This window comes from Podarcis filfolensis (assembly GCF_964270895.1).
Source record: "Podarcis filfolensis genome assembly, chromosome: 15".
In the NCBI taxonomy this organism is placed as follows: domain Eukaryota; kingdom Metazoa; phylum Chordata; class Lepidosauria; order Squamata; family Lacertidae; genus Podarcis; species Podarcis filfolensis.
In genome coordinates, this window is record NC_139618.1 from 3,328,413 (window position 1) to 3,349,080 (window position 20,668).

The 20,668-nt window shown below is 51.2% G+C and overlaps 2 protein-coding genes across 3 annotated transcripts in view; one reads left to right on the top strand and one right to left on the bottom strand.

Moving 5' to 3' along the window:
• The window catches only part of LHFPL7 (LHFPL tetraspan subfamily member 7), an 83,156-nt gene that overhangs the window by 17,062 nt on the left and 45,426 nt on the right, over nucleotides 1-20,668 (bottom strand). The gene's annotated exons all lie outside the window — the stretch shown is intronic.
• Nucleotides 1,847-5,359, top strand: LOC310750857 (sodium/potassium-transporting ATPase subunit alpha-2-like). The gene has a single exon (XM_083589270.1). The coding sequence runs from the start codon at nucleotides 2,109-2,111 to the stop codon at nucleotides 5,121-5,123; it is 3,015 nt and encodes a 1,004-aa protein (XP_083445396.1). The 5' UTR covers nucleotides 1,847-2,108; the 3' UTR covers nucleotides 5,124-5,359.

Sequence of the window (20,668 nt, forward strand, 5' to 3'; positions counted from 1 at the left end):
CTCCCTCTGCGCTTCGGAGGCTTCGCGCTGCTATCGCTGAAGCCAAAGAGCCTGCATTCGCTCCATAAGATGCACACACATTTTCCCTTAATTTTGAAGGGGGAAAGGTGCGTCGTATAGAGCGAAAAATACGGTAAATGGAATGAGAACGATGGATAATGCCATTCTCCCCCCCCCCCCATTTTTTTATTGTTTTCACTTATTTATACCAGAAGCAACCATCTATCAAAAGGGTGTGTGTATGCGTTGAAAACTGATTACTATTTGAGATCCAAAAACAGACCAGATCTTTGGAGCTGTGAACCCTTAAACAGCAACATGCAGGTCCTATTTGCCACCAAATCCTTTTTCAAAACACCCATCCCAATATAATTTTCTGGCATCATTTCCACTGGAGGTGCTGGGGAGACAGAAGTTTGAAACATTAAAAAGGAGGAAAGTGGTGTTTTTTTAAAGACAAAAGCTGGAAGAGGTCTTATTTTGGACAGGAGAGGCGCGTCCCCCTCTGTGGCTTTTCTTCTTCTGTGGTTGCTATGGCACTACGGCACATTTTTTCACACGGCAAGAGAAAGCCCAGCGGCGACCAAACAATAAGCGCTTGGCTCTGCAGGACGGGGTGTCCGTCTCGGCTCTTGACCCGCCTGACACTCTCATTCACCGGCCCCAACGTTCGCTGCATCCCCAAACAGCCCGGCAGCAGAGGGAAGGAGAGGTGGGAGAGGGAACGGTTGCTGCATCGCATATCACAGCGCGAAGGCTGAATTTTAATTGAGCCGGGAAGGAATGCGTGGCCAGGGTGACAGGGAGGTTTATTTAGGGGTCCTGGCGCTGTCAGGGAATGAATGCTTCATTCTTTGGGGGCTGTTCGCTTCGAAGAGGGAAGGAACAAAATAAGGGGGTTTTGTGTGTTTTTTTAAGGAAAAGACAATCAAAGGGACGACGTGGGAGAGTCTCCCACGCCGAGACGTTGATTTCTGAAGCATAACTGGTTGCTTGTGGGTTCAGTAAAGGTGGCCAAGAATAGAAGCCCAAGAAGCCTGTTACCAAATCAGACCACTAGATCCACCTCACTCAATACTGTATACTCTGGCTGGCAGCAGTTATCTGGATTTTCCCCAGCTGTGCCTGGAGACACATGGGACCCTCTGCATGTGAAGCAGGTGTTCTACTGCTGAGCCCCTAAAAATAAAGCTTGTGTTCTCCTGTTCTGGGGGGGGTAGGAACCAATAGCTTCAAGATGCAAGAAAGCAGATTCTGAAAGAACATCAGGAATAACTTTCTGATAGTAAGAGCCCTTCGACTGTGGAAGAGACTCCTCCTTCAGGAGATGGTGGACACTCCTTTGGAGGTTTTTAAGCAGAGGTTGTACAATTGTATGATCCCCCATGATTCTATAATTTCAGTCCTCGTGGTTTTGAATGAAGGGCTGGCTTAAATAGGGACTTAGGAAACTGGCTTCTGCCAAGCTAGAGCATCAATGTCCATTCAGCTCAGTACTGCCCACACTGGCTGGCAGCAGCTCTCCAGGGTTTCAGGCAAGGGGTTTATCCCAGCCGTGCCTGGAGATGCCACTGGGCATTGACACCATCTTTGTGGGCTGGGCCTTATAGCAGCAACAGATGCGGGAGGGCCCAGGTTGCTATTAAACAACAGGACCTTCACTTGTTGCTAGGGCAGTGTGACATCACCATCGACAGGGGTTGGTTCCCAGATGCTAAGAGCTGGGACTTGCATGATGCAACAATGCCAGGGGAGTGGGTGTGTCCTTGGTCACAAGGGGCGGGGCTATGGCTGCTAGGACACAGAAGCTTTGTTAGTTGGTGGTTAGGGGGCGTGGCCTCGCTTCTCCTTTTCGCCCTCTGTTGGAAAGGTGGGTAGGGCTGTTCCTTTAACAGGTGGCCTTTGGGCCAATCCTTCCTCTAGGCTGTGCTAGTGGAGGGGTGGAGCTCCTGGGAGGGGGCGCTCCTGGGGATCCGGGTCCCCTCCTTCCCCCAACTTGCCGGTCCCCCCTTCCTTCCTTTAACCCCCGCCCCACCAGAGCAGTGCCGCACGATACCGAGAGTGGGAGCTTGAGAGACAGGTGAGAAGAGGAGTGCCTTGCATCCGTCATGGGAAAGCCAAAGGGCAAGAGTCATGAGAAACATACGCTGGACGACCTGAAAAAGGAAGTGGAACTCGAGGACCACAAGTTGACCCTAGAGGAAATCAGCAGAAAGTATGGGGTGGACCTCAGCAAGGGTCTGACCAGCGCCCATGCCGCGGAGATCCTTGCTCGGGAGGGGCCAAACAGCTTGACGCCTCCCCCCACCACCCCGGAGTGGGTGAAGTTCTGCCGGCAGCTGTTTGGCGGCTTCTCCATGCTGCTGTGGCTGGGGTCCATTCTCTGCTTCTTGGCCTACGGCATCCAGATCATGATGGAGCCCTATGTCCTCAAGGACAACCTCTACCTGGGAATCGTGCTGACGGCCGTGGTCATTGTGACGGGCTGCTTCTCCTACTACCAGGAGGCCAAGAGCTCCAAGATCATGGACTCCTTCAAGCACATGGTGCCCCAGCAGGCCCTCGTGATCCGCGATGGGGAAAAGATACAGATCTCCGTCGAGGATGTGGTGAGGGGGGACCTGGTGGAGATCAAAGGCGGAGACCGGATCCCCGCCGATTTGCGAATCATCTCCGCCAGCGGCTGCAAGGTGGACAACTCCTCCCTGACGGGCGAGTCGGAGCCGCAGAGCCGCTCCCCGGACTTCACCAATGACAACCCACTGGAGACTCGCAACGTCTGCTTCTTCTCCACCAACTGCGTGGAAGGCACGGCCCGTGGCATCGTCATCATGACGGGGGACCACACGGTGATGGGCCGCATTGCTTCCCTGGCTTCCGGCCTGGAGGAAGGCCCCACCCCCATCGCCAGGGAAATAGCCCATTTCATCCACATCATCACAGCCGTGGCCGTCTTCCTAGGTGTGTCCTTCTTTGCTCTCTCCATTGTCCTCGGCTACACCTGGCTGCATGCCGTCATCTTCCTGATCGGCATCATTGTGGCCAACGTGCCCGAAGGGCTGCTGGCCACAGTCACAGTGTGCCTCACCCTGACCGCCAAGCGCATGGCCCGCAAGAACTGCCTCGTGAAGAACCTGGAGGCCGTGGAGACGCTGGGCTCCACCTCCACCATCTGCTCGGACAAGACGGGCACCCTGACTCAGAACCGCATGACCGTCTCCCACATGTGGATGGACAACCAGATCCACGAAGCGGACACCACCGAGGAGCAGGCTGGGGCCATGTTAAACAAGCGCTCTCCAACATGGGCAGCCCTGGCTCGTATTGCGGGCCTGTGCAACAGAGCGGACTTCAAAGTGGGTCAGGAGGCAGTCCCCATCACCAAGAGGGAGACGACTGGGGATGCTTCCGAGTCCGCGCTCCTGAAATGCATAGAGTTGTCCGCTGGGCCCGTGGCAAAGATGCGGGAGAAGAATCCCAAAGTGGTGGAGATCCCCTTTAACTCCACAAACAAATACCAGCTGTCCATCCACGAAGCTGAAGACAAGCCCAAGGGCCACATCCTGGTGATGAAGGGAGCTCCCGAAAGGATCCTGGACTGCTGCTCCACCATTATGATCCAAGGGAAGGAGGTGAACATGGACAAGAAGATGCAAGCGGAGTTCCAGAAAGCCTACGATGAACTGGGCGGGCTGGGAGAGAGAGTGCTGGGCTTCTGTCATTCCTACCTCCCCGAGCGCCAGTTTCCCAGGAATTTCAAGTTTGATGCAGAGAAGGTCAACTTTCCCATCAAGCAGCTCTGCTTTGTGGGGCTCATCTCCATGATTGACCCGCCCCGTGCCGCTGTGCCAGATGCCGTGGGCAAGTGCCGGAGTGCCGGCATCAAGGTGATCATGGTGACCGGAGACCACCCGATCACGGCCAAGGCCATTGCCAGGGGCGTGGGCATCATCTCCGAGACAAGCGAGACCGTGGAGGACATAGCCGCACGGCTCAACATCCCTGTCAGCGAAGTCAACCCGAGGGATGCAAAAGCCTGCGTCATCCACGGCACCAACCTCAAGGACATGACCTCTGCGGACCTGGACAACATCCTCAGGAACCACGCCGAGATCGTCTTCGCCCGGACCTCCCCACAGCAGAAGCTGATCATTGTGGAAGGGTGCCAGAGGCAGGGGGCCATCGTGGCCGTGACGGGCGACGGGGTGAACGACTCGCCGGCCCTGAAGAAGGCCGACATTGGCATCGCCATGGGCATTGCCGGCTCCGACGTCTCCAAGCAGGCCGCGGACATGATCCTCCTCGACGACAACTTCGCCTCCATCGTGACGGGTGTGGAGGAAGGCCGCCTGATCTTCGACAATCTGAAGAAGTCAATCGCCTACACCCTGACCAGCAACATCCCCGAGATCTCCCCCTTCCTGCTGTTCATCATCTTAAACATCCCTCTCCCTCTGGGGACCATCACCATCCTGTGCATCGACCTCGGCACGGACATGGTCCCGGCCATCTCCCTGGCCTACGAGGGCCCCGAGAGCGACATCATGAAGAGGAAGCCGCGGGACCCGAAGAAGGACAAGCTGGTGAACCAGCGCCTCATCAGCATGGCGTACGGGCAGATTGGGATGATGCAGGCCCTGGCCGGCTTCTACTCCTACTTTGTGATCATGGCGGAGAACGGCTTCCTCCCTCTCACCTTGCTGGGCCTCCGCCTGGATTGGGACGACAAGACCAAGAACGACCTGGAAGACAGCTACGGGCAGGAGTGGACCTACACGCAGCGCAAGGTGGTGGAGTACACCTGCCACACTGCCTTCTTCGTCAGCATCGTGGTGGTGCAATGGGCTGACCTCATCATCTGCAAGACACGAAAGCTCTCCCTCTTCCAGCAGGGCATGCGCAACAGGGTCCTCATCTTCGGCCTCGTGGAAGAGACCACCTTGGCCGTCTTCCTGTCCTACTGCCCCGGGCTGGATGCGGCCCTGAGGATGTTCCCACTGCGGGTCACCTGGTGGCTCTGCGCACTGCCCTTCAGCGTGCTGATCTTCGTCTATGACGAGATCCGGAAGTACCTCATCCGTCGGCACCCAGGGGGTTGGGTAGAGAAGGAGACGTACTACTGAACAGGCTGCCCAGGTGGGGTCTCCATGGGGCACGTCTCCCCAAGCACCCTTCATACAACTGCCATTGAGTGACGCGACCCGGACGGCACTGGGTTGGCCAAGCCTACTTTGCTGCTTTTGCAAAGACCTTGCAGGTCTTGTGTTGCTTCCAGGGGGGCAGGGAAGCCAAATTATTTCTTTAAAAAGTGAAGGGTGCATCTTGACCTTTGATCAATAAATGTTTTTGGAAAAATAAACAAGCCAAACGTCTCTCTCTCTCTCTCTCTCTCTTTCTCTCTCTCTCTCCCTCTGCCGTCTTTCCAGTTCTTTCTTTCTTTCTGATTGACTTCATCAAAATGTTTATGCACACAACTGCAGTGAACCAGCGAAAAGGAAACCTTTCTTTGGGTCAACTCTAAAAACTACTGCCGAAGAATTTCACTGGGCATCGCACACCCCACCCCAAAATTCTAGTATAAGGGTTGCCAACTTTTTGGAACCAGCGGGCACGTTTCAAATGTTGAGAGCGTGCTGCCTCTAACAGCTGAGGAGAGAGCATAGCCACTGTGGCTAGTAAACACTAGTAGCCTCCATCTCTAAGAATTTGCCCAATCCTCTTTTAAAGCCATCCAAGTTGGTGGCCATCACTGCCTCTTGTGGCAGAGAGTTCCACAGTCTGTGCTGTATGAAAGAAGTCCTTTCTTTCCTCTGTCCCAGGTCTTCCAACATTCAGCTTCATGCTAGAACTGCCCACTGAAGGATGGTTCTCATCCTCCAGCACATTTCACAAAAAACTCTGGCTGGGATTTTGGAAGTCCGGTGGAATTTGCAGAAGCAAACCAACAAAACAAATCTAGTTGCCTCCATGTCTGCAGCACAGGCAAAACTAAGGTTCTAAAACAGTTTGCTGCTAAAGCCCTCCAGTTTGCTGCTAAAACCCTCCACTCTCCCTCCTCCAGACTGGCAATCTGCCTGGAGGAGGGAGAGTGGGGGTGAACAGGCTGCATCTGGGAGACCAGAAGCCCCTGAAATTCATTTCCATCCACAGCAAACAGACACACTCCCTTGGTTTACATTAGATTGGGGTGTAGGCATGTGTAGGCAATGTGGTTTCTCCCCATTACCTCCTGACCTCTGGCCACGCTGATGGGGAGTGGAGTGCAGCACATCTGGAGTGCACTCTGTTGGTGATCCCTGGTCTAGATTTATTTATCTATGGTGGTAAAAGGAGTTAAACCACAGCTGTAAGCAAAGCAAATGTCTAAGAATAAAAAGGGGAGGTATCTCATAGGAGAGGAAATCCCCCAATAATTTCCTCTGGAATCCTCTGCTTTCTAATTGGTTTGATTGCATTAAAAGACCCAACGGATCACTCTGTCTCCATGCACCACCGCCATCCTGTTATCTAAGCTCACAGCTCCATGGCTGCCAGAAAGCCGCTTCCCCAGCTTACAGGGAACTGAGGGAGAGGAGTGTGATTTTCTGGTTTGTTAGGTGGGGCGGGAGGGCAATCGCTTTCTATTTCGGCACAGTGGAAATTAAATTCTCCCGTGCTGAGTACAGGCCTGCCTCTCTCTCTCTCCCCCCTCCCTGCCCGCTGCCCCTTTTATGAGTGACACAGAAAGCCAATTCACTCAGAGAGAGGCCGAGGTCACGGAGGGTTCAAAAATCGACCCACATACAGACCTCTGTGTTTTGTGCTGATGTTGGGTAAACGCACGCTGTCGCGGCCTTGCAAAATAAAAGTTACTAGTCCACATGCAGACACGACTCGCCTGCCTCTCCCTACGTTAGTCATCTCTGTCAAATCAAATAAAGAGGGAGGAGGAAAGCACAGGCTATTTTACCCATTAATACAATAGCTAGCTACCTATGTCTGATCATCATGGCGAAAGGGAACTCATTCTGCACTGGAACTTCACCCCTTTCCTTCCAGCTGTCTTCGCATGGGGAGACCTGCCTTGAAATTTGAGAACTATTGGTTCAGCATTTTGTCCGTCCCACCCCCACAAAAAAACCATCCTGTGGATGCCCATGAATGGCCCAAGGAAGGGAAGTTTAAAGGTTTCTAGTAAGCACAATGGCAAGGACCTTGGTAGGAGAGCCAGGTTTAGGTTCAGGACCATGGACAGCACTCCTGCCGCTGAGACCAAGCATCCATGTTGTCTTAGCAAGAGCCTGGAGCCACTAGCTGAGGTTTAGCAGGGGTTGGATAGTCACAAGTCCCCTCCTGACCAGCTAAAGGGACATTGCCTTTCCCTGCAGCTGCTAACTTCTTCAAGATAATGGGGTATCTAGCTGCAGGGACCTCTCCTCAGGGATCTTTTGCGACCCCAAGGGGCCCATTGACCTGCCATCAGAGTCTGAAGGCAGCGTTGTCTCAGGGTGGAGGGGAAGTGGACTCTGGCGCCCAAAGACCAACACAGGGTGGACCAGGATGTAGATTTATCCCCTCTCAGCGGTACAATTGCTGGTGGACTCTAACTCAGAGGAGTCCTGGTCTGGGACCATAACAGATGCCACACTAATATCATGCATGACTCATTTATTACATATTCACAAAGCCACATCAACCAATATTACAGGACACATCAGCTGGTCGGGGGGGGGGGCTCATTGCTGAAACATTCCCCACCATTTTTTTAAAGACTGGCAGGGGGAGACAAAGAAAAAAAGTGGCCTACATCGAGTGTGCACCTTGCTCCAGCATGAACAGCTCACTGCCTTTTCAAATTTAATTTAATTTGAATGATAATTAAAACCTCGACAGATGCAAATGGGACCATCTGCATAGCAGCTGAGGTGGAGGGGGAAAGAGGTGGCGGATTTGGGGGAGGGGGCTGTCGTTAGTGCACAAGGCAGTCAGGATGGAGCGGGGGGGGGGTGTTGGACTGGATTGCGACAAACTCTAAATGCAATTGCACAGAAATGAAGCCTCGCCATGGGAAGGCAGAGATCACTGATAAAACAGTGGTTTCTAGCTAGATGAATGAGCCTTCCATAAAAGGAAGAGATCAAAAGCTTCCACTTTCAAAACAACCACTGTTCCCTGTTTCGTCTGGACTCAGGGAACTGTGGTTTTCTCTAGCTGTAATGAGTTAAAACAAACCCAGATCAGATTCTTTTCTTATCAGGTAATTCCGGGACTGCCTCTCCTGGTATGTCCCACGGAGGACCTTACGGTCTTCAAACAAAAACATCTTGGAGGTTCTGGGCCACAGGGAGGTTAGGCTGGCCTCAACCAGAGCCAGGGCTTTTTTGGCTGTGGCTCCGATCTGGTGGAACGCTCTATCCCAAGAGACTAGGGCCCTGCGGGACTTGACATCCTTCCGCAGGGCCTGCAAGACAGAGCTGTTCCACCAGGCCTTTGGCCAAGACACAGTCTGACCCCCTCCTTTGGTAATCTTCACAGAACTCTAGCCCAATGGTTGCCATTAATTTGATTTTGAATTGATTTTAAAATGAATTGATTTTAGAATGCTGTGTTACTTTTATTGTTGTTAGCTGCTCTGAGCCCAGCTTTGGCTGGGGAGGGCGAGATATAAATAAATAAATTATTATTATTATTATTATTATTATTATTATTATTATTATTATTATTAGGATTGTGCAACTTGTTCTCTGTTGCCGCAGAGGGGTGCTAGAGAGAGAGAGGAATGGGGACAGAAAGAGAAAGCCAAAAGAGGAAGAGAGGGAGGACAAATGTGTGGCCCCACCCACTCCTGACTGGAGCCCCCCCCCTGCTACGCCAAAGAAAATGCACCCACTCCTGATTGCAGAGCTTGTAGTGAACTTGCAAACAACGATCAGAACTGCAGCAAAACAGCTACGTAATTCTTTGAAATTTTTTGTAGTGAAACCAGAATCCAGGAGGAATTTGAGACAGAGAAGACAAACAGAGCCCTTAAAAAAGAATGTAATTGGGAGGGAAGGAATACTGCTTCCTTACTTCAGACTTACTCTGGGCCCCATTCTGCTATGACTCACATTTCCGGGACTCCGACCCCACAGGTGCTCAGAATCACCCAGCAATTGCAACTTGGGAAAAGTTGGTCACCATGGGTACAAAAGTATAAGGTAACCAACAGGGATGAGGAACTCAGAGCCAGGGGCCAAATGCCGTCCTCTCTAGCTGGTACACTCCACAAGCCACACCCTTTCTCCCCAGGCCACACCCCTCGCTGGTCCTGCTTTGCATCTTCCTTGAGTGTTTTTGCCTGGCTGGAAATAATAATAATTTTTTTTTATATCCCGCCCTCCCCAGCCGAAGCCGGGCTCAGGGCAGCTAACAACAATAAAACAGTACAAAAGTACAGCATAAACAACACTCTAAAATCATTCATTATAAAATTAATTAATTCAAGCCACTGGCAACCATTGGGCCAGAGCTCTGCGAAGATTGCCGAGGGAGGGAGGCAGGCTGTGCCCTGGCCAAAGGCCTGGTGGAACAGCTCTGTCTTGCAGGCCCTGCGGAAAGATGTCAAGTCCCGCAGGGCCCTAGTCTCTTGTGACAGAGTGTTCCACCAGATCAGAGCCACAGCCGAAAAAGCCCTGGCTCTAGTTGAGGCCAGCCTAACTTCTCTGTGGCCTGGGACTTTCAAGATGTTTTTATTTGAAGACCGTAAGTTTCTCTGTGGGGCATACCAGGAGAGGCGGTCCCGTAGGTACGAGGGTCCTAGGCCGTATAGGGCTTTAAAGGTTAAAACCAGCACCTTAAACCTGATCCTGTACTCCACCGGGAGCCAGTGCAGCTGGTATAGCACTGGGTGAATGTGATCTCACAGCGAAGACCCCGTAAGGAGTCTCGCTGCAGTATTCTGCACCCGCTGGAGTTTCTGGGTCAGTCTCAAGGGCAGCCCCACGTAGAGCGAGTTACAATCATCCAGTCTGGAGGTCACTGTCACGTGGATCACAGTGGCTAGATCAGGGCGAGAGAGGTAAGGAGCCAACTGCTTAGCTTGGCGGAGATGGAAAAATGCCGCCTTTGTTATAGCTGCAATCTGCGCCTCCATGGAAAGGGAGGTGTCGAAGATTACACCCAAACTCTTAACAGACGGTGCTGGCACTAATTGCGCCCCCGCAAGAGATGGGAGTTGCCCCCTCAATCCCATATCGTCCCGTCCCAGCCACAGGACCTCTGTCTTTGAAGGATTTAGCTTCAACCGGCTCCCACGTAACTATCCAGCCACAGCTTCCAAACATCTGGTCAGTGTGTCTGGGGCCAAGTCAGGATGGCCATCCATCAACAGATAGAGTTGGGTGTCATTGACATACTGATGGCAACCCAGCCCAAAACTCCGAACAAGCTAGGCGAGGGGGCGCATAAAGATGTTGAAAAGCATCGGGGAGAGTATCGCACCCTGAGGTACTCCACACACCAAGGAGTGGCGCGATGACAATTCCCCGCCAAGCGCCACCCTCTGTCCCCGACCAGAGAGAAACGAGCGCAGCCATTGAAGGACTGTGCCCTGGATCCCCACGTCGGCAAGGCGGTGGTCCAGAAGTTCGTGATCGACCATGTCGAAAGCTGCTGACAGATCTAGAAGAATCAGCAGCCCCGACCCGCCTCGATCCAGCTGTCTACGAAGATCATCTGTTAGGGCAACCAGAGCCGTCTCAGTCCCATGACCAGCGCGGAAGCCAGACTGGAATGGATCCAGAGCCGATGTTTCATCCAGAAACCCACCAAGCTGTTCAGCAACCACTATCTCAATCACCTTACCCAGGAACGAAAGATTCGAAACCGGGCGGTAATTGGATAGATCTAAAGGATCTAATGATGTTTTCTTTAAGAGCGGGCGCACCACTGCCTCCTTCAGTTTCCCTGGGAATGTCCCCATGCCAAGGGACAAATTGATGATATCCCCCAGGAGGACCCGCACCTCCAGATGAGACACGCTCTAATCAGCCAAGACAGGCACAGGTCGAGAGGACAGGTGGTGAGCTTTCCAGCTCGGAGGAGTCTGTCCACATCGGCTGGGGATATCCGGTCGAAGTGGTCCAATACTGGACCCGAGGACAGTCGAGGGGCCTCCAGTTCCTTTATTGTATCCAAATTGGCAGGGAGGTAATGGCGGAGCAACAGGACCTTCTCCACAAAAAAGCTCGCAAATGCCTCACAGCTGTGTGTCAAATTGTTATTTAAATTTGGCTGTCCCTCAAGGGATGTTAAAGACCTGATTATACTAAATAATTGCGCTGGGCGAGAGCTAGCGGATGCAATGGAGGCCGAGAAGTAAGACTTCTTAGCAGCCTTCACCGCCATCTCGTAGGTTTTCATAAAAGCCCTATAAGATGTTCTTGAGGCTCCGTCACGGGCACCCCGCCATACTCGCTCTAGCCGTCTGAGGTCCCGCTTCATTTTCCGGAGCTCCTCGGTAAACCAGGGAGCCCGGTTTCTGCGGGGTCGCAGAGGGCGCTTAGGTGCGATCTCATCGATGGCTGCCAGGAGCTGGATATTCCAGCCCTCAACAAGCTCAGTCAATGAGTCGCCAGGGGGAGCAAGGTCCCGCAAGGCTTGGCGGAATCTATCAGGGTCTATCAGCCTCTGCGGGCGAGCCCAAATCGGCTCGCCACCTAAGCAGGGTGGGGGTCGAAAGTCAATCCTGGCTTTCAGAGCGTAGTGATCAGACCATGGCAGCTTCATCAAAGGAGACATGATCACATCTATACCTACGCCAAAGATCAAATCCAGCGTGTGGCCTGCTTGATGTGTCCTTGAACTCAGAGAATGCCTTTTGCTTGTCTCAATGGAGGACGGAGGAGGTGTGTGTGTGTGTGTGTGTGTGTGTGTGTACGCTAGGGGAAATTTGCATTTGTTGCCCTGCCCACTTTTGCCTCTGGCTCCACCCACCCACAACAAGTGGACCCCGGAAAGTTGCCCAGAAGGGAAGCTGGCCCTCAGGCTGAAAAAGCCCCCCACTCCTGCTGTACGGAAACACTTTGCACGTGCTCAGAAGCTAACTACGTCTCTCTCACACAAACGCGTACTCCACTGTTTGTTGCTCACCAACCCTCGGTCGGGAAGCTGGACTTTGGTGGGGAAAGTGCTATGATTAATATAGATCGAGTTTGAGCCATTAAGCATTATCCCTTTGCCTCGAGCCCTGGAGTCAAATTGATTACCGAGTTACTTTTTAAAAGTAATATGATAGAGTGGTCTGTGGCGAGTTTTGAAACAAGGCCAGAAGACCCATTTCGCCAATAACGCGTCCTTGCTGAGGGATTGCTTGGCCCCAGGAGGGGGGAGGGGAGGTGAAAGTGGGGAGGGGGGAATTTCTGACTAGGATTGCTTAGGAGAGGCTACGATGCACCGTCAGATTTCAGCCTTTGCACACAGGTTGAAGAAGCAAAAGGCAAAAGCGAAGACATCCCAAGGGTCCATATTTAGTTTTCTTCATCTGGAACCTGAGGGGTGGAGTAACAGATTGGCGCCTGCGAGCATCCTCACTCCCGACTGCTTCATCTGTGTGCCTCTTGTTTTGAGGGACGCAGGCGGGCGAGGAGGGGCTGGGGGGGGAGTGCCCCCGCTCTCTCTATAAGCGGCATCTTAACATGCGTGCAATTAGAAACAAGTGGCAAGAAGACAAGAGCGCCGCAGGCTGCGGCGTCTTCTGTAGCGACTCTCCCAAAGCGGCTGCTTTTCATCGCCCAATTTTGGCGCTGACAGGTGGCTGGGTTTGCTTTCTTCTCTTGTTAAGAAGGCTCAGAGCGGGGAGGGGAAACCTGCCAAATGGCCATGATCCAAGGAGGGGCTTTGGGGAAAAACATGAGGAGAGCCTAGCTGCTGGATCAGGCCTAGGGGGGCCCATCTGGTTCAACATCCTGTCCTTGCACTGGCCAACCAGAGGCCCCCAATGGGAAGCCCACAAGCAACTTTCCCCAACTGCAGTTTCTTCCCAGCATCTCGGATGCAGATGCATTAACGCCTCCCGGCAGCCAAGGTAGAATATTGCCATCAGATTTTATATCACGTGTCTAGTTGTACACCTTTAGGCGCCAGGCAAAAACGTTTCTCTTCAACCAGACCTCTGGCTGATTAACATCAGATACCCTTTTAAATGTGTTGTGAGATGAAGGATTATTGGTTTGTTTTGTTCTTATTTTTATTATGTATTATGTGTTTTCTTTATTGTATTTTTATGTTGTGAACAGCCCTGAGATCTACAGATGAGAGGCATTATATAAATTGAAATAAAATAATAATAATAATAATAATAATAATAATAATAGTAGTAGTAGTAGTAGTAGAAGAAGAAGAAGAAGACAGGCTCCAAGTACAGCAAACCTGGTGTATGAACACACACAAGCATATACAATCAATCCTGCACAATGAGATATAATACAAAATAGAAGAAAAGTGAGTTTGCGCAGGGGTTAAACACCAATTTTAGGGGAGCTAAATAAACTGGAAATCACAGCAGAGTAATGACTATTTCATCCAAAAGAACCACAGAATTCTTATTTAAAAAAGAAAGAAAGAAAGAAACAGAAAGCACACGAAAACAGCTAACATAAAAAGCCGGCCACACTAGTGAAAGCCTTCTGAATAAAAAACAACAACAAGACAATTCATGTTCTTTCTATATAAATTGGGCAACAGACTATTTTTTATAAAGCAAAACTTTGCCATGACCTGCCTGGGCAGACGTATTAATAAAGCGATTCTGTTGCACAGGTTAGTTAACTGGGAGCTTTGCAAAATCACTGACGTGCCACGTTAATTAAACTCGGTTGCTCGCCAAAAACAGACGCTTTAAACAATACCCCAAAGCTTGTGTACACATATTTTCCTGGGATGGGCCCTCTGGATGTTCCCATCATCCCTGACCATTGACAGTGCTTGGTTGCGTGGTTGATGGGAGTTGGAGCCCAAAAATGTTCAGAGAGCCACAGGTTCCCCCATCTCTGATCTACAAAGAGACATCTGGTTGGCCACTGTGAGAACAGGAGTTTGGACTAGATGGGCCATTGGCCTGATCCAGCAGAGATCTGCTGAAGTTTTTATGTCCTGGGGGTGGGGCGTGTCGCTTGTTCGGTCAACATCCCAGCTTGCCCTCAGCCAACCAAGTCACCTGCTTGTCCTTTCATCCTTCCCTCCGATCAGATTTAATTAGGCATGAAAAAATACAGTGGTACCTCTGGCGGCAAACGGGATTCGTTCCAGAGGCCCGTTCGCAACATTTTTGTTGTTGTTTGTTGTTTAGTCGTTTAGTCGTGTCCGACTCTTCGTGACCCCCTGGACCAGAGAACGCCAGGCACTCCTGTCTTCCACTGCCTCCCGCAGTTTGGTCAGACTCATGTTGGCCACTTTGAGAACACTGTCCCACCATCTCGTCCTCTGTCGACCCCTTCTCCTTGTGCCCTCCATCTTTCCCAACATCAGGGTCTTTTCCAGGGAGTCTTCTCTTCTCACGAGGTGGCCAAAGTCTTGGAGCCTCAGCTTCAGGATCTGTCCTTCCAGTGAGCACTCAGGGCTGATTTCCTTCAGAATGGTTTGATCTTCTTGCAGTCCATGGGACTCTCAAGAGTCTCCTCCAGCACCGTAATTCAAAAGCATCAATTCTTCGGCGATCAGCCTTCTTTATGGTCCAGCTCTCACTTCCATACATCACTACAGGGAAAACCATGGCTTTAACTATACAGACCTTCTTTATGGCCTAGGTTTGTCATTGTTCGCAACATTAAAAGAGCGCAACCCACAGCGGCGCGTCTGCACACGAGCAAGTTGCGATTCGCAGCTTCTATGCATACGCATGACATCATTTTGCGCTTCTGCGCATGCGGTGAAACCCAGAAGTAATCCTTTTCGGTACTTCCAGGTTGCCACGGGACGTAACCTGAAAGAATGTAACACGAAGCGGACGTAACATGAGGTATGACTGTATGGCAGAAACGGTAAGCCGAGTTCAAGTTCTGCTTCTGCCGAGGAGAGCCAAGATAGCCAGAACTCTGGCTGCCTTCTTTTTCTCTTTCCTCAAAGCCCTCGGATGTTGCCTTCAAGGTCAAGACAGAGTCTGCCTCAGCCCACCAGCTCCTGTGTGCTGCTCCCCATTCCCTCCTGAGCTGCTCTGAACCGTGGCTGCTTAGCAGCAATTAACTACAATCTGTTCTTTCTGCTTGCTGTCTTGGAATTTTTTAAAAAAATATATAGAAAATTAATCCATCCAAGGATATCTCTGCTTTCCTCTCCCGCCCTGAGAAACACCCTCTCCTGTCAAAAGTGAAGGAGACCATTTTGCCTGCATGCGCTTAGGAAAACCGTGCACATCTTCAACCTCATCGAAATTTTCCTCCCACCCGGATGAAAGCTGTCAATACATCAAAGACGCATCTTCACCTATAAGCTTGTAATTATCAAAGCAACATGCCAGGAGGATCAAATGAGCCCGCGTGGGTTTTCGGCGCTGCTTTCCCAAGCCCTCTTGCACCAATTAAAGAACACGCCCAAGGTCTGATCTTCTAAGGGCACCATTGCCAATTTGCAAACCTAAAATAAAAAAGGGAGCCCAGGGTGAGCGCGGAGACCTACCAAGCAGGGTGAACAAGGTCATGTGCCAGGAGGCAGGTGGGGCAAAGTTTCTCCCTGCCCCAGAGCGGTTAATGAATGCTGGAATTTGTGACTCCATGGTCCTGGTCCTACAGCACTTGGAAGGTCAATGTTTTGGAGTACGATAGCCAAAGCGGTTGCTGTACAGAATCCAAGGCAGCATTGGGCTCAACTACTTTGGGCTGCAGGTGGGAGAGCCATGGGGGGGTGTATTCTCCCTGGAAACAGAAATTAGTGTGCTGTGGAGTCAGCTAGGTAAGCTCATTTCCTCTCCTGATGCACTAAGCCATGGGTAGGCAAACTAAGGCCCGTGGGCCGGATCTGGCCCAATCGCCTTCTAAATCTGGCCTGTGGACAGTCCGGGAATCAGCGTGTTTTTACATGAGTAGAACGTGTCCTTTTATTTAAAATGCATCTCTGGGTTATTTGTGGGGCATAGGAATTCGTTCCTATTTTTTCCCCAAAATATAGTCCAGCCCCCCACAAGGTATGAGGGACAGTGGACTGGCCCCCTGCTGAAAAAGTTCGCTGACCCCTGCACTAAGCTTTCTGCTTGCAGACGTGACTTGTCATTCAAAAGGAACCCCAGCCCCCCAAACCACTGGCAACCCGAAGGGGTGTGTTCCCCCTTATCATCTTGTTTTGTGTGCACATTTGGGCCAAGCTGGACCCACATATACAGGAATGAGAGAAATACAGAAAGTGACAGAGAGTGACAAGGCATGGAGCTGGACAATCTTAAAAATTACCCAAATTATACCTCAGCTTGAGATAGAAAAGTAGCTGCATTAATTGACTAAACCACAGAGCCCAGGACTTGCCGATCAGAAGGTCAACGGTTCAAATCCCCACGATGGGGTGAGCTCCCGTTGCTCGGTCCCTGCTCCTGCCAACCTAGCCATTTGAAAGCACGTCAAAGTGCAAGTAGATAAATAGGTACCACTCCGGCGGGAAGGTAAACGGCGTTTCCGTGCACTGCTCTGGTTCGCCAGAAGCGGCTTAGTCATGCTGGCCACATGACCCAGAAGCTGTCTGCGGACAAACGCCGGCTCCCTCAGCCTATAGAGCGAGATGAGCGTGCAACCCCAGAGTTGTCCGCGACTGGACTTGATAGTCAGGGCATAGCTGTCAACTTTCAGATTTGAAAATAAGGGATCAGCAGCCTCGAAAATAAGGGATCAGCAGCCTCACCTATCCTGGGGACAGTCTACAGGATATCTAACAATCTGGAACAGCAGTGGGAAGCAGCGGGAAACGGAGCTGGAATAAGGGAATTTCCCGCAAAAAAAGGGAAGGTTGACAGCTATAGGTCAGGGGTCCGTTTACCTTTACCTAGATTATTATTATTGCTTATTTGCTGCCCATCTGAATGGGTTGCCCCAGCCACTCTGGGCTGCTTCCAACAAAATGTTAAAACACACCAAAAGCCCCTCAGACATTAAAAAAAACCTCCCTGAACAGCGACAGTGGCAATCCAGGATTTCAGGCAGGGAGTCTTTTCCCCAGCCCTTTTACCCAGATCGGACCTGGGACTTTCTGCATGCAAAGCAGATGTTCTGCCACTGGGCTGCATCCCTTCCCAAATGCCGAAAGGGCATCAAGTTGCACTGGCAGTGAAGTAGAATGGCATCGGGGGTCTCTGAATTCGGTCAACTGCCATCTGTCTCTTTGATCAGTTCAAGCCTTTCACTCAATCACCAAAGGGGACAGATAATTAAAGGCAGGGAGGTGTTTAAACACCTCCCCACAGGAAGCGAAGAAACAGAGATCACAGAGGCAAAGCAAAACTCCCCGTTCAAAAGACTGACAGGCGGCTCAGATCTTGCAGAGACAAATTTGACAAAAGGCTCTCCCGGCCTGCAAGCGCCAAGATCCAAGGACCCTTTCTTCCTTACTCCCGAAGGAGAGTCAAAACGGCCCCAGAGCGTCTGCACAAATCTGCTTGCGTGGAGGCGGATGTCTCTTGTGCACGTGCTCAGCCAAAAAATGAGAGGACCGCACACTACAGCAACTTGCAGGGAATTTCTTTCAACGGCCCCTGCCCAAGAAGAGGTCCCCAGTGGGCCACAAACCCAACGGGGAAAGAAAGAGGGGAACGAGGTGGCACTTTTCACATGCAGAGATTCCCCTCGGAGGCAGTGAACTGGGTCAAAATTTCCATCCCAATTATCACAGTCTCCCAAGTGACACAATCTTCTCTCGCTCTGTTCCCGTATTTTCTTTGGGGTGTGGGAGGGGAGGTTCACCTGGTTCCAGCTTGATGGGGATTTTAAAAGCTCGTAACTTAACTCAGCTCATCCTTTGGTGTTAGAACAATAAAGGTAAAGGTAGCCCTGACCGCAAGGTCCAGTTGCGGACGACTCTGGGGTTGCGTGCTCATCTCGCTCTATAGGCTGAGGGAGCCGCCGTTTGTCCGCAGACAGCTTCCGGGTCATGTGGCCAACATGACTAAGCTGCTTCTGGCGAACCAGAGCAGCGCATGGAAACACCGTTTACCTTCCCGCCAGTTACCTATTTATCTACTTGCACTTTGACGTGCTTTCGAACTGCTAGGTTGGCAGGAGCAGGGACTGAGCAATGGGAGCTCACCCCGTTGCGGGGATTCGAACCGCCAATCTTCCGATCGGCAAGTCCTAGGCTCTGTGATTTAGACCACAGCACCACCCGCATCCCTGTTAGAACAATAGCAGGCCCACAATTCTGCAGGCGCCTGGAGAAAATGTGTTTTATTATCAGCTGTAGTTTGTTCCAAGCATTGCAACCATACTGGCAGAATATATATTAATGTGGATCATGCCAGACCAGGTTGTTGGGCCGATCAGAGACAGCTGATCTCTAGAAACCACCCACCATCTCCGGATTGTCAGACATGCTGGCTGGGGCTGACGGGAGCTGAGAGCGCAACAATATCTGCAGGGCACCACGCAGGCCTCCCCTGCTAACCCACCTTAGCCCACGGCACTCCATGCTCTGGTAACGTCCAGGCTGGACTACTGCAATGAGCTCTCTATGGGGCTGCCCTTGAACACACCTCAGAAACTTAGGAACCTAGGAACCCTACTGGGCAAAAGTGGCATTTACATTTGTTGCCCATGTTGACCTCCAGAGGGTCACCCAGAAGGGAGCGCAGCCCTAAGAGTTAATCCGGATGCAGAGCCTGAAATCCACAAACACAGGGCCTAATCCGCCAGGGACTGCCTTGGCGAATGCTTTGCAGAAACAAAGAGTGTGATGAGGTCTGGAGAAAAGAAGCCTCGTCAGCATCGCCATCCAATATAATCTGTCGAATTAATGTGCCTTTGCTCTCTCTCGCTCTCCCTCCGCTGCCATTTCTCCCCAATGCCCTGTGCTAACATCAACCCCCCAGCTCTCCAAGCAGCTGGGAGCCTTTATTAAGCTAATGGGATACTGCAAATGGTCTCCTATTAAGATGATGAATTCAAGATGGCCAACATGCCCCATTAGAATAATGGCCTAAATAATAGCCATCTCAGAGAACGTTATCATCTGCAGAGAGGGAGAGAAAGAGAGCAAAAGAGGCGTTTGTGTCCTCCTGTTATTGCAAAACAAGGATTTCCCGGCTTCTTTCCTCCCTAGTCGGTGAAATCTAAGATTAGGATCAAAGGGTGAGGGGTCTGGCTATCCTCCCCACAGCGCTCCACAATCACCTGGGAGATGCCGGGGCCACTTCTGTTTATTCCAAAAAATATTTTTTTTAATATACACAGAGGGAATATCAAAACTCTGTACTTGGAAATCAAGTCCACAGCCAGCAATCGTTCTGAGCGCCGTGCAAAATCTGCAGTTTGAATAATTTAGGTGGGCCCTGGCTAGTCGGAGGGCTGAAGATAGAAAGGGCAGTGCAAACTGAGCCCTCTAAGCCATATCCCCAAGTGGTGCCCCACCTGTCAATCAACTGAGGCTGGGTGGCCCCGCCTACCTAGCAAAGCTGGTCTGCGGGGCATGGGGAGACAGAGATGCCCCACCTTTGGACCAAAAGCAACGAGAGCTGGGTTCGAATCCACATTTAACTGCAAAGCTCAGTGGGTGACCTTCTTGGGTTACTAGCTAAGCGTCAGCCTAACCCATCTAGCAGGGCTGTTGTGAGGATTAAAAAGGGGGGGGGCAAAACCATAGATCTCTGGAGGAAGGGAGAGGTTTATATACATTTAAAAATGGCAAATTGTCCCTGCCACAAAATATTGCAATGAGGAGTGCTCCAGTTCTGGGTGCCAGCCAGGCTTGCTCTTTCTAGTGTGTGCCATTCCACCTCCCTCCCTCCCTGGCTGCCTTCCCCTTTACTTGAAAGTGAGTCCTATTGAATTCAATGGGGCTTGCTCCCCAGTAGGTGGGGCTGGGGCCACAGGCTAAAGAGCTATGCTAGGCAGAGAGACCCACATCCACTGAAAGAGAGAGAGAGAAAGAAAGAAAGAGAGAGAGAGAGAGAGAGAGAGAGGGAGAGAGAGAGATCTGCCTAGCCATAAAAGGTACTTTCACAAGGCCATACACTGTACTTAGGCGAAATAGACGACCCTCCATGGAATTGGGATTCCGAAAACATTTCAGATATCAGATTCATTTAACCGGATTAGTCTTCTGGGATGGGATTATTAGGTCCATTGCGCTTTCCCCTTCCTCAGCCCCCCCCCATTACAATCCCATGGGGAATGGGGGGGGGGTTAGCAGAGGCATTCCCGCCTCAGTAAGATCTTAATGAATGGTGCCTTGTGGGCGGATGCCGGCAGGACGGTAATTAATGTAGTCATTCTCCATCGCTTGGAGAAACTCTTTATCTGAAGCAGGAATGGACAGACCCATCAATTCCACTTTCCCTCTTTCAAATTCCGTTCTCCCTATTTCCAAACCGCTCGGCAGATCTCCCAGTGAAAAGATCGTGCAAAAACTCGCAGGCGCCCTTCCTTAACAGATCCATTTGGGGGGATGCAATCGTGCCTTTAAAAAGATGCATCCTTCTGCATTAAATTTCCCCGATGGCACAGTGACAGTTGAGTATACT